Raw genomic sequence first — 12,243 nt, 5'->3', positions numbered from 1 at the left:
GAGATCCAACACTGCAACCCGGGGGCTAAGTTTACTTACTTTATGAGCACATCCAGATGGAACCTTTATTTTTCAGGGTGTCATTCTGGAACAATCTTACCTATGTCAGATAACATGGAGGCTTTTGGTTTATTAAGAAATGAAATTATCGACATCACAGAGCTTCCTTTAACACAGGTGAGAGTAACTGCTCCAATCACCACCTCCAAGAAGAGACATGAAATGCCTGGCCAATATGGCGAAACTCTGACTCTACTAAAAATACAAAAATTAGCCAGGTGTGGTGGCTTGTGCCTGTAGTCCCAGATATTTGGGAGGCTGAGGCAGGAGAATCGGTTGAACCTAGGAGGCAGAGGCTGCAGTGAGCTGAGATTGTGCCACTGCACTCCAGCCTGGGCAACAGGGCGAGACTCCACCTCAAAAACAGAAACAAAACAAAACAAAAAGAAATGCTACCAAAACAAAGTATAAAGGACTGCCATTCTTTCAGTGTTTCAGTGTTTGAGTTCCTTAAAAGTATATTTATGATTCTCCCTGGACTGTCAAAATTCTGAGCCATTTTTCCTTCTTTCCCATTTTCCATTTCTCCTACTTGGCATCACTACAAAAATTAAAATGGGCTTCAAAGGAAAGCAGACAAGCCCGGCTTGCCTAGAGCTGTCTCAGACCCCATCCCTGGAAAGCTTATTATGAGACACACCAATCAGAATAAGGTGGCTTTGAGGCAGTCCAACCTGACCTAGTTTAATGGTCTAGGTTTTATTCCATAAACCAAATGTTTGGTTATGAGCAGGGGACAATAGAGAAACCTTGTTTCAATCCTCTGCTGGAGTAATGTGGAAGTGAGTAACAGTCTCTACAGAGCACGTAGGAAAAACATCTGATCCAGGAGTTAAAAAGATGAAGAAAATACTATTCTTTCTGCCCTTAGAAACGACAATTGGGATGCTCACATGCCACATTTGTTATTTCACATCTCATCTGTCCCAAGAAGAGAAACTCCAGAGCTGTGATAATGTTCCCCTTCCAAATCAGGATAAACCACCATGTACATGTATGATGCTTGACCAGAGGTCTTGCACTCATAATAAAAAGAAAGTTAAAATGCGGTGTCAGGGAAAATGACCACTCTGAGTAGATAAGCCAGCTGCAGCCAGGGGAAATAACCAACAGCCGCCTCATTCCTCGCCCAATTCCTTTCCCACTAGCAGTGTGGAGGGGAGAAACACTGCCTCCCCTACTCCAGGTTTCAAGCAACACAGAGTACACTTTTTAAAGCTCTCCCCTAAAACTGACCACTGCATCAGATCACCACATCTGCATCAGATGTGATACAGGTCACTGCTTAAAATGCTCAGCTCTCCTGAAACCACTGCATGAATGGCCAAAGCCAAAGCAATGAGGAGCTAAGGGAAGCTAAAATCATTATGCAAAACCTGAACACTAGATATCCAACTGAATGCTTTCTTTGCAAAAAAACACAAGCTCAGGACCTGGAATGAAGTGGCAGCCATAGCTGCTTCCGGGAAATTGAAGGAGATTTTTCAAACATGCTCCCCAGTGTTAGGTAGATTCGTTTAACGCATAAGCATATTTACCAAACACCTGCCATAGGCAAAACATTATGTTGTCCCTGTTGAGGAATAAGATGGATATTTTAACATTTTTTGGAATAAAAAAATTCCCTGTTCCCAAAATGACCTGAGGCCATTTCCAAGGTTGAAGAAGAAAACCCTGTCCTTAGGGTGCTGGTATTCTCATTTTGGAATTGCTCACGTAGGACTTTGCTTTCTATGTCCCTTCCTGACCCATTTAGTGAGCTTGGGAAATCATTCCCACAGACACCACCCCCATCCAAAGAACCTCAGCACAGGAGGCCCATGTTCATGTTACATTGCTGCTGAGCTCACAGGAGTGCTGAAATCATTTGAAAAGGAAAGGTAAAAAATGAAGCATGCGCAAACCTCCAGGACAGCATCCCCAAGAAGCTTTCTTGGGAAAAGGCAGTCATGCAGCAAATGAGCCTCACCCAGCCCCATTCTGCATCCCGCCTCCTTGCCTTTGCTGAATGCACCATCACACAGGGATTACACAGTGAAAACGCAAACCCACGCCTGATTCTAAATGAGAGAAGGGAAGAGAATCCAAGGCAAGACTAAGACCAAGAAAAATAAAGACAGAGACCAGTGGAGACTGACAGAGAGAGACAGATATGGAGAGAGAATGAGACAGAGACTGAGACCAAGAGAGGGAAAGAAGTGGGTAGGGAAACAGGAGATAATAGGGACCTAGAGGCCTATGGAGGGGTAGGGAAGGGGAGCAAGAGATATAGATGTGGGAGGACCACCAGGAAGGGAAAGGGTGGAGTAGGAGACTGAGGAGGAGGAGGGGAGAGGTGAGCTGGAGTGGACGAAACAAGTTAGTGGGGAGGGGAATGTCTCAAGGATGGGAAGGGAGAAGAGGAGGCCAAGAAAGGTTAAACATTAAAAAGCCATCAGCAAAAGCTTTCTGACATGATCTGCCGTTCCTTTTGCTTCCCAGTGCACTCCCTGCCTCTAGGGCCATCACCAGTAAGCAGCCTCATCACACTTCTGTGTGCACTAAGCCCTTTCCAAGGCAGCTGTTTGGAAGGGCATTAGCACCTCCCTCCCCAACTACTCTCTCCTGGAAACTCCACATAAGGTGTATATATGTATATGTGTGTGTGTGTGTATATATATATCTATGTGTGTGTATGTATGTATGTGTGTGTGTCTAGATATATATCTATATATATAGACACAACTCCCAAGTAAACTGTTTCATTATCAAAATTCTCACCAGTCCTATTTAATTTTAAATGACATGAGCATTTCTTGCACATATACATATTTTTAAGTTGCCTTTTACTCTTAGTAAATTTACCACATAAATAAGTATTCTTTCATAGCACAGTTTAATAGCTACTTAATCACTGATTACATAGATAGAGCATGATTTGCCTATGAATACACTGTCCAATTTCTTCACTTGCTTTATACAGGCTGAGTATCCACTATCTGAAAGGCTTGAGATCAGAAAGAAGTGTTTCAGATTTCAGACTTTTTCAGATTTTAGAAAATATAAAGTGTATCAGTCGAACATCCCAAATCTCAAACTCTGAAATCTGAAATGCTCCAATAAGCATTTCTTTTGAGTATCACGTTGGTACTTAAAAAGTTTTGGATTTTGGAGCATTTCATATTTTTGGATTAGGGATGCCCGACATATATATTTTTTCACTATTTTAAATGACTAACCTTATACACACATTTTTATGTACATCTATAATTATATACATAGCATAAAATCTGAGAGTAGCATGGATTAGCCAAAAGCATTATTACCGTTCTTGCTGCCTATTATCTTATGTAATCCTAGAAAGGTTCTATCATTTTACAAAACATCAGTAGGCGCGGGTGTTTCCAATTTCAGGATTATAAACACAACCCTAATATCCTCTTTTGTTGTTGTTGGCACTGGTGGTGGTAATGGTTTGCTTTTTTTTTTTTTTTGAAATAGAGTTTCGTTCTTGTTGCCTAACCTGGAGTGCAGTGGTGCAATCTCAGCTCACTGCAACCTCCGCCTCCTGGGTTCAAGAGATTCTCCTGCCTCAGCCTCCTCAGTAGCTGGGATTACAAGAGTGCACCACCACTCCTAGCTAATTTTTGTATTCTTTAGTAGAGATGGGGTTTCACCATGTTGGTCACGCTGGTCTTGAACTTCTGACCTCGTGATCCGCCCGCCTCGACCTCCCAAAGTGCTGGGATTATAGGCGTCAGCCACTGCACCCAGTCTTTTTTTTTTTTTTTTGAGACAGTCTCGCTCTGTCACCCAGGCTGGAGTGCAGTGGCGCCATCTCAGCTCACTGCAACCTCTGCCTTCCAGGTTCAAGTGATTCTCCTGCCTCAGCCTCCCAAGTAGCTGGGATTGCATGCCCCTGCCACCATGTCCAGCTAATTTTTGTATTTTTAGTAGAGATGGGGTTTCACCATGTTGGTCAGGCTGATTTCGAACTCCTGACCACAGGTGATCCACGTATCTCAGCCTCTCAAAGTGCTGGGATTATAGGTGTGAGCCACCGTGCCCAGCTTGTTTTGCTTTTAACTCTTGGAGAAAACTTCTGGTCCTCACTGTTAGCATTTCATTGACGCCAACAGAATAGGGACTAAGTTCTTACTTATCTTACTTAACCAAGAGAGGACAACAGAACGAGCCTTTGGGCCATCTGTGTGTAATACCTCCTAAAATCAAGGACTTCAGCCTGACTTCAGTGCCTACCCCAAGGCCTCTGAACATAGTTATAAACACAATTCTTCAATCACCGAAATCAATAGCTAGCCCAGTGACAGGCCATAAGACCTGATCCAAGGCACAATTGCTGAGTAAGTGAAAAAATGTCTGTTAACTGTATGTATCACTTCTTCAAAATATAAAGAAAATAATTACAATTGTGGCAGTCCTTGAAATGAGGAAGGTCTGTTACAATAAAACAATCATCTGCACCAAAACAATGCCTGGTCCTATTTTTTTAACGAGTTGGCTTTTTCAAACCTGAGTTTTTCCCACAAATAAACAAAGAGACATTTCCAACGAATCACATCAAGGAAGAAAGGGCTTCCTGCATTATGCTAACATCTACTAAAGAACAGAAATCTAATGCAAGATGCATCAAACGAGGACAAAATCTCTGGAGACAGGATCCAGCTGGCATGTTGATGCCATGGAGCTTGGAGCTTCTGCCAGCATTTCCATTACAAAAATCCTATAATCCAAAGCCATGGCAAATTGAATAAAAAGCTAATAATGAAGTTGTTGCCCCTCTCTTATTCCAGAAGAACAATTTAAAAATTAAATTGTACACATAGATATGAGAGAATTATGCCACTGGCAATGCTAATCAGTTTGGAATTTACAAAAGACTCCCTACATCCCAATCCATTTTTCTGCCTTTATTTGAATTTCAATATTTTTCACTGTGTTGTTATTATAAAATTGCTTTTTAGGGGAAAAACTCTAAGAGTCTTAGAATTATGAATATCTGAGTTAAAAAGATGCTGAAAATAATCCAGTCCATATCTCCTGATTCTAAAAATAAAGAAACTGTACCTCAGAGGAGTTACAAGTGGCAGAGCTCAAGACTATGGAAATAATAACTTCATTTCATCTCCTCTCAAATCCCATGACAGCTTTGTTTCTATAGAATTTATATACAACTGCCTTTTATTAGGAAGCTATAAAAACATGAGATACACTATGCATTTATCCTTAGAAAGAAGAACTTTATAGTTTCAATGAATGTTAAGTAAAATCTTACACAAACACAAGGCTAGCATTTTTCACAGATATGGATAATGTCATTTAGATATTAGGAGGTGACACAATCAAATCTTGGCACTGAAAGGGATTTTATGTATTTTTTCAGCACAACCACTTTCACATATGAGGTGACCAAAGACCACTAAGGTCATGATATATAAGATCACCCGATTAGAGGGACAGAACCAGCATTTCTTAACTCCTCACTCAAGGGTGGCTCTATTAAATCAAGCTGACTTTTCTATATTATAGTCTGGTACAATATCTGATATTTATAAAAAGCTTTGGTGTTATAAAATATCAATTCATGGCCCTCTTGGTTTCCAAGGCTGTGCACTATGGCCCCCCTATTATTTTCAGTCTCCTTCTATAGTGTAAAGGTAACCTTTTATCTCAAAGACTACCATCTCCATTGATTTCAAAAAGGCAAGACAAAAATAACACAGACCTGCCCAGGCACAGTGACTCACACCTGTAATCCCAGCACTTTGGGAGGCCAAAGAGGGTGGATCACAAGGTCAGGAGTTCAAGACCAGCGTGGCCAAAATGGTGAAACCCCATCTCTACTAAAAATACAAAAAAATTAGCCGGGCGTGGTGGCGGGCACTTGTAATCCCAGCTACCCAGGAGGCTGAGGCACAGAATTGCTTGAACCTGGGAGGCAGAGGTTACAGTGAGCCAAGATCACACCACTGCACTCCAGCCTGGGTGATAGAAAAACAAAAACACAGACCTGGTCCCTTCTAAGATGAGCTAAGCATGACCAGCCAAATAATGCAGAGGACACAGGCATCCCTGTCCCTAACTATCAGGTGAAACTTGCTTTTTGTGCATTCCTCCTTGCTGCCTCTGGCCATTTGTCAGACCCTTTTGGCCAGGTTGCACTGACTGAGGACTGGCTCACCCATCTGAAAGCTAAAATCCTCAACCTAAAGCCTCTTTGAATCATATCCCTTGGTGATACAGTGTAAGCACCCTCCTCGCCACTAGCTGTAAGACTTCAATTAAGCTATGTACCTCTTTGGGCCTCTATTTGCTCATGGATGAAATGGCAGGGTTCTCTCCAGCCCTAAACATGCTATGATCTATGATTTAAGGGATAGTTACTTCCATAAAGGGAGAGGGAGAGGTAAATGAAGGTGGCCTCTTGATGTACTGCATTCGAATCCCGACCCTACTTCCTCTGTCTCTACCCAGCCAAACCAGTCTGCCTGTGGCAGGGTAGAGTCACTTTTTTTTTTTTTTTTTTTGAGATTGAGTCTCACTCTGTCACCCAGGATGAAGTGCAAAGGTGTGATTTTGGCTTACTGCAACCTCCGCCTCCTGGGTTCAAGCAATTCTCCTGCATCAGCCTTCTGAGTAGCTGGTACTACAGGTGCCTGCCACCACACCTGGCTAATTTTTTGTATTTTCAGTAGAGATGGGGTTTCATCATGTTGGCCAGGCTGGTCTCGAACTCCTGACCTCAAGTGATCTGCCCGCCTCGGCTTCCCAAAGTGCTGGGATTAGAGGCGTGAGCCACCATACCTGGCTAAGAGTCACATTTTAGAGTGGATGGAAGAATGTCTGAGTAGAAAGAATTGCATGATCCCCACGAACAACTGGAGGGGCCAAGGAGAAACTGGCAAAAGACAGAAAAAGCAGGGATGCTCAGGAACAAAGCGGGGAATGTGGGAGGAAAAGCTGACTCATATCTCAAAGCGCAGGCTCCATCCTAGATTTTATCCTGCCAGGACAAATGTTAGGGAAGTCATAAATGCTACAAGAAATGCTATCAATAAGTACTTTTCTGCTGCATTACACTGACGTGGGGCAGTTTTGAGATGAAGACTTACTGCCTACCCAAAGGATGGAGCACACAGCAAAACTAGAAAAATCCCTTCCATGTGTCGTCCTGGAAGACTTGTCCAAATTATGATCTTTGCCTGCATAGCAGTGAGGCAGACACATAACTATGAAACCACCATCTGTAGCTAGATTTATAAATTTTACTTCCTGGCTGTGACCAAGCTCAACCAGCCATTGTCTAGCTCAAGGATGTCCAATCTTTTGGCTTCCCTGGGCCACACTGGAAGAATAATTGTCTTGGGCCACACATAAAATACACTAACACTAATGATAGCTGATGACCTAGAAAAAAAAATAAAGGTCCATGCATAAATGTATAATGTTTTAAGAAAGTTTACAAATTTGTGTTAGGCCGCATTCAAAACTGTCCTGGGCCACATGCAGCCCATGGGCCGTGGGTTGGACAAGCTTGGTCTAGCTCATCCTACTGCTTGGATCCCAGCAATGTATAACTCTGGGTGAGGACTCTTCACATCTGTAGTCACTATAAATCTGTATATTTATTAAGATAAGTTTCTGGCAGGTGACAGTGACAGTACGGGTTTTGAAGAAATGGCAGCAGGAGGATCATGTGGATTAGCAGCAGGATGGTTGGTTCCAAATCCACATAAAAGCACGTTATCAGCATACAGAACCCTCAATTTATGCTTATATGACCTATGCTCATGTTAGCTAATATCTACCCTGGTGGTGATGTCACCATAGCTCTATTCAGGCCCCCCAGATGTCTCAGGCCCCCCAGATGTCGTACCATTGTTATCAACATGACAGACAACCTTAAAAAAGTGAAAACACTAATAAAATGAGACCACATGAAAAAACAAAAGTCCATGTTCTAGCAGTGGTCACCTGTGGAAACGCCAATGTTTGTCTGGAAAATTTCAAGAATGCAATAACCTCCCTCAGGCTCACTGGGGCTTCTAAAGAGCTCTATCAAGGGTCAGAGTTAAGAATAACATTGCTGGGGTGTCACCATTACCGAAAAAGGGGGAGACTCAATTCAGAATCTAAAACATTGCTAAAGGTAGGGTCCATCCACACAACACAAATCTAGAGCACTTCAGAGGGCAGGATGAAGAACTAGATCATCCAGCATGGGTGAGAAATGAGTTTCCATCTGTGCCTCACCTAAATAGTTCACACTGAATGACTCCTTGTAGTGACAAAATGTTAATGATTTATCCTCAGTTTCAAAACTGGACATATTTTTGATGTTCTCTTTTTTAAAGTAGGGTTTATTGAGGCATAATTTACACAGAGTAAATTTAATCCTTTTATTGCACAAGTCTCTGGGTTGGAAAAACTCACACAATCCTGTAACTACTAGCACCATCAAGATATAAAAGTTTCATTGTCCCCCAGATTCCTTCATGCCCCTTTGTAGCCAACTCCTATCCCTGCCCTGGCAACCACGAATTTGATAAAACCAGACTGTACTGTAATACAAATTTCCACAGTGTTTAGACTCCCCTTTATACATCTACCATATTTCATTGATTTGAAGACACCCCCCCACACACACACCAGAAACTCTGACATGAAAATTTGTAATTAATTAATGTCATTTTTCATTACAATTGGCAACAATTTTTGTTTTTAGAGATACAGGAAATAACAATGTGTCTTACAACCTATGGTGCTTAGAAGAAAATCAGTGAAATACAATATTAAGTCCTTTATTTTGAAACGTTCATTGAATACTTACTACATGCTAAGCATTCTTCTAGGCACTGGAAATACAAAAATGAACAGCATGGTCCTCAAGGAATTATTACTTGAGAGGAGGAGACAGATAATTATAATGTAATATGATAATGTCTATAGCAGAGCATCATCCACTCACTACGACGAGGTAAAATTCTCTCTACACTGGCCACTCTTCTACCTTCGGGAAAAAATTTCCCCAAATCATATCCTTCCACGTAAAAGGAAATAAGGATGAAAGCAGTTACCATTCAGCTTCACTCTACTCATTCCAAGAATGAGTTATTGCCACACCATCTGACATATTGCCTAGAAACAATCCAATTATTTTCTCCATAATACTATGCTGCTGTAGTAGAGAAGTCTCATTTTAGTGTTCAACAGCTGCAAAGCTTTTGATAATATTGAAGAGAAGTCACTGAAAATAACTGCTCAATCTGTGAAAGGCAGATGTCCCCAATCCTTCATAGACATGCTTCAAGGTCCCCAGATTCTTCCCTGGATAACTTTTAAAGCGGAATGCAGAGAAGAAGAGTGAGTGTCCTTACCTGGTTCTTGAAAGTGTTCTTCATTTGATAGAGTTCTGGACAAGATGAGTATTAATGCTTCTTTAAATTGGTCAAAATGTACCTAAAAAAATAAAAATAGATTTAAAGTAATTTCCACAGCTCTAAGAATGCAAACCTATCTACAAGGTACCAGAACTGTTTTCTTCCCAACCTGACAGCCTTGAAGTGAGTCAGAACCCAATTTGTTGCCTAAATAAAAATAGATTTAAAGTAATTTCCACAGCTCTAAGAATGCAAACCTATCTACAAGGTACCAGAACTGTTTTCTTCCCAACCTGACAGCCTTGAAGTGAGTCAGAACCCGATTTGTTGCCTTTTACATTTCTCTAAAGACAGAAGGGAAAATAGGCTGATCATTTTGACACCTAGTGCCATAAACACTCATATCAATATGTATTCACTCCCAAGGAAAAAACTATATAGCAAAATCGTCTTTATAAACTCAGAAAAAGATATATTTTAAACTCTTAGCTCCTTTTATTTTTCTGAACAAGACCAGAAGAGAAAGATGTTAGGCTAGACATTAGAAAAGCCTTCCCAAGCAAATGATCCAATGTAATGGTGTCCCAAAGATGCCGCCATATCTTGAGATATTCTAGAAGGGAGTAAGCTGTCTTTTGAGGATGACTTGAATACAGTCTTCCTCGGGGGAAGGTATGTAATATTTATTTCCCAAGACCCCTATGACTCCATAAATAAGCAAAAATCAATAGCAGATGCACAAAGGATAAAAGAATCTTAAGAAGTATTTTCCTGAATTCTTAAAAAATAGAGTTATCTTGACTGAAGTTGGAAAGAACCTGAGTTTTATTTAAGTAAATAGTCAGAACTAGGATATGACTTTGTTGAAAAGGTAAAAGCATTTTCTTTATGGCCGAGGATATTCTATAACTTAAATGTATGTAATCTCACCTTGGGTCTTCTCATCACAATTCTAGTTTGATAACGTGGCACCTATTGACACAGAACCCCCATGTAAATGCAAAATTGGTAAATGTGTAATTTGTACTGTTACGGGATGGGTCTCTTTGGATGTCATGACAAAACACTGCCCAGAGGTTTAATATAGGTGACAGATAAACTTCCAAATCAAATTTACAAAAGCAGCAAATTTCATTAGTTATTGAAACAGTAGACAAAAAATCATATCATGCCTTATCTGTGCAAATCAAAACAAGAGAGGAATCGATTGAGATTTATATGTCATAAAATTGTATCTGCTTGCAATTTACCACATTCTCCCAAAATATATGTGATTTCTCTACTATGTTAGTTTTGATTGATTGGAATTACTGAAATCATTGGATTATATTGCATATATTTAAGGTGTACAACTTGATGGCATGATATATGTATACAATGTGAAATAATTACTACATTCAAGCTAATTAAAATATACGTCACCTCACATAGTTACCTTTATACAGACTTAAAAAATCTACATAACCTAAGGAGCCAGAGCAGAAGCCTGTCAAGGAAAACCAGGCACCTGCTAAAGATCCAGGGAGGTACAATCCTTGAAAGGGTGAAAGATTGTGGAAAGGTAGGCTACATTAATTAGGTTTCACAGTCAAGCAGCCTGGGGGATGGAGGGGAGGTCAGGTCCTGCTACTGTCCCAGAGTCAAAAATAGGCACCAGTTAACATGGGCAAGACCAGCTTCCCAATCAGCCAGTTCACAAACATCATGAACTCAAGAGCTCTGGCACTCAGGGCCACTTGACAGGCATCTATGAATTTCCACAGAATCATTCATTCTTCTCAGAGCAGCCAGAAGCAGGGTTAGGAGGACACACAAAGACTCTACAGCGAGGTGGGTCCAGGCTCTAACCCTAGCTCTTCCTTCACTGCCTGATGTGAACTGGCGACATTACAAAGCCTCTCCAAGCTCTAGTTCGTTTGTCTGGAAAACTGAGGACATCTAACAACTGATATTTATTATTCATTCAATAAATATTTATTGAGCAGCTGCTCTATGCCAGGCACTGTACTTGGCCCTGGTGACACAGTAGTGAAAGAGAGTGACAAGTCCCTGTGCCACGATGCTCACAGTCTCAGGAAATGTCACATAGTGTCCAGGCAGCTGCTAAGAGCACTGCACGTATTTTATGGTATTTATAATACCGCCTCCCTGTGTTAGGAAGATAAAATGAGAACTGAGTAAAGTATCAAGAATGTCCTGGGACTGTAAGATACCCAGCAAGTGGTAGTTAATAGTACCAATAGGTATAGTAATAGGGGTGACTGACTGTTCCCATCATTTTTATAAAGAATCAGGGCCCTGGCCAGGCACAGTGGCTCACGCCTGTAATCCCAGCATTTTGGGAGGCCAAGACAAGTGGATCACTTGAGGCCAGGAGTTTGAGACCTGCCTGGCCAACATGGTGAAACCCTGTCTCCACTAAAACTACAAAAATTAGCTGGGCATGGTGGCGCACACCTCTAATCTCAGCTACTTGGGAAGCTGAGGCAGGAGAATCGCTTGAACTCAGGAGGCGTAGGTTGCTGTGAGCCGAGGTCGAGCCACTGCACTCCAGCCTGGGTGACAAGAGCAAAACTCTATCTCAAAAGAAAAAAAAAAAAAAAAAAAGAATCAGGGTCATATTTTCAAGCAAAGCTAATGGCCATGAGACAGACCAAGATAGCCAAGGGTGAGAGGTGGGGGCGGCAACAGGGAGGTCCAAGGGCCTGCCTTCTCCTCCGGGATCTGTGGAGTTGCGCAGCATCAGAGAAACTGATCCAGTTTGCTATATTTAGGGACCTGTAACTCTAGGTTTCTTCTCTCT

At 41.4% G+C, this 12,243-nt stretch overlaps 1 protein-coding gene across 10 annotated transcripts in view; it reads right to left on the bottom strand.

Moving 5' to 3' along the window:
* Positions 1 to 12,243, bottom strand: part of NIN (ninein) — a 110,859-nt gene that overhangs the window by 77,476 nt on the left and 21,140 nt on the right. For all 10 annotated transcript variants that reach the window (XM_033188073.1, XM_033188078.1, XM_033188069.1 and 7 more), the window contains one exon: positions 9,438 to 9,519. In XM_033188073.1, coding sequence (XP_033043964.1) covers positions 9,438 to 9,519 — 82 coding nt within the window. The remainder of the gene's footprint in view (positions 1 to 9,437; positions 9,520 to 12,243) is intronic.

The sequence above is a fragment of the Trachypithecus francoisi genome, unplaced genomic scaffold (genome assembly GCF_009764315.1).
Source record: "Trachypithecus francoisi isolate TF-2019V2 unplaced genomic scaffold, Tfra_2.0 Lachesis_group3, whole genome shotgun sequence".
Classification (NCBI taxonomy): Eukaryota; Metazoa; Chordata; class Mammalia; order Primates; family Cercopithecidae; genus Trachypithecus; species Trachypithecus francoisi.
The sequence above is the reverse complement of the archived record's forward strand: the minus strand, read 5'-3'. Positions and strand labels throughout refer to the sequence as shown.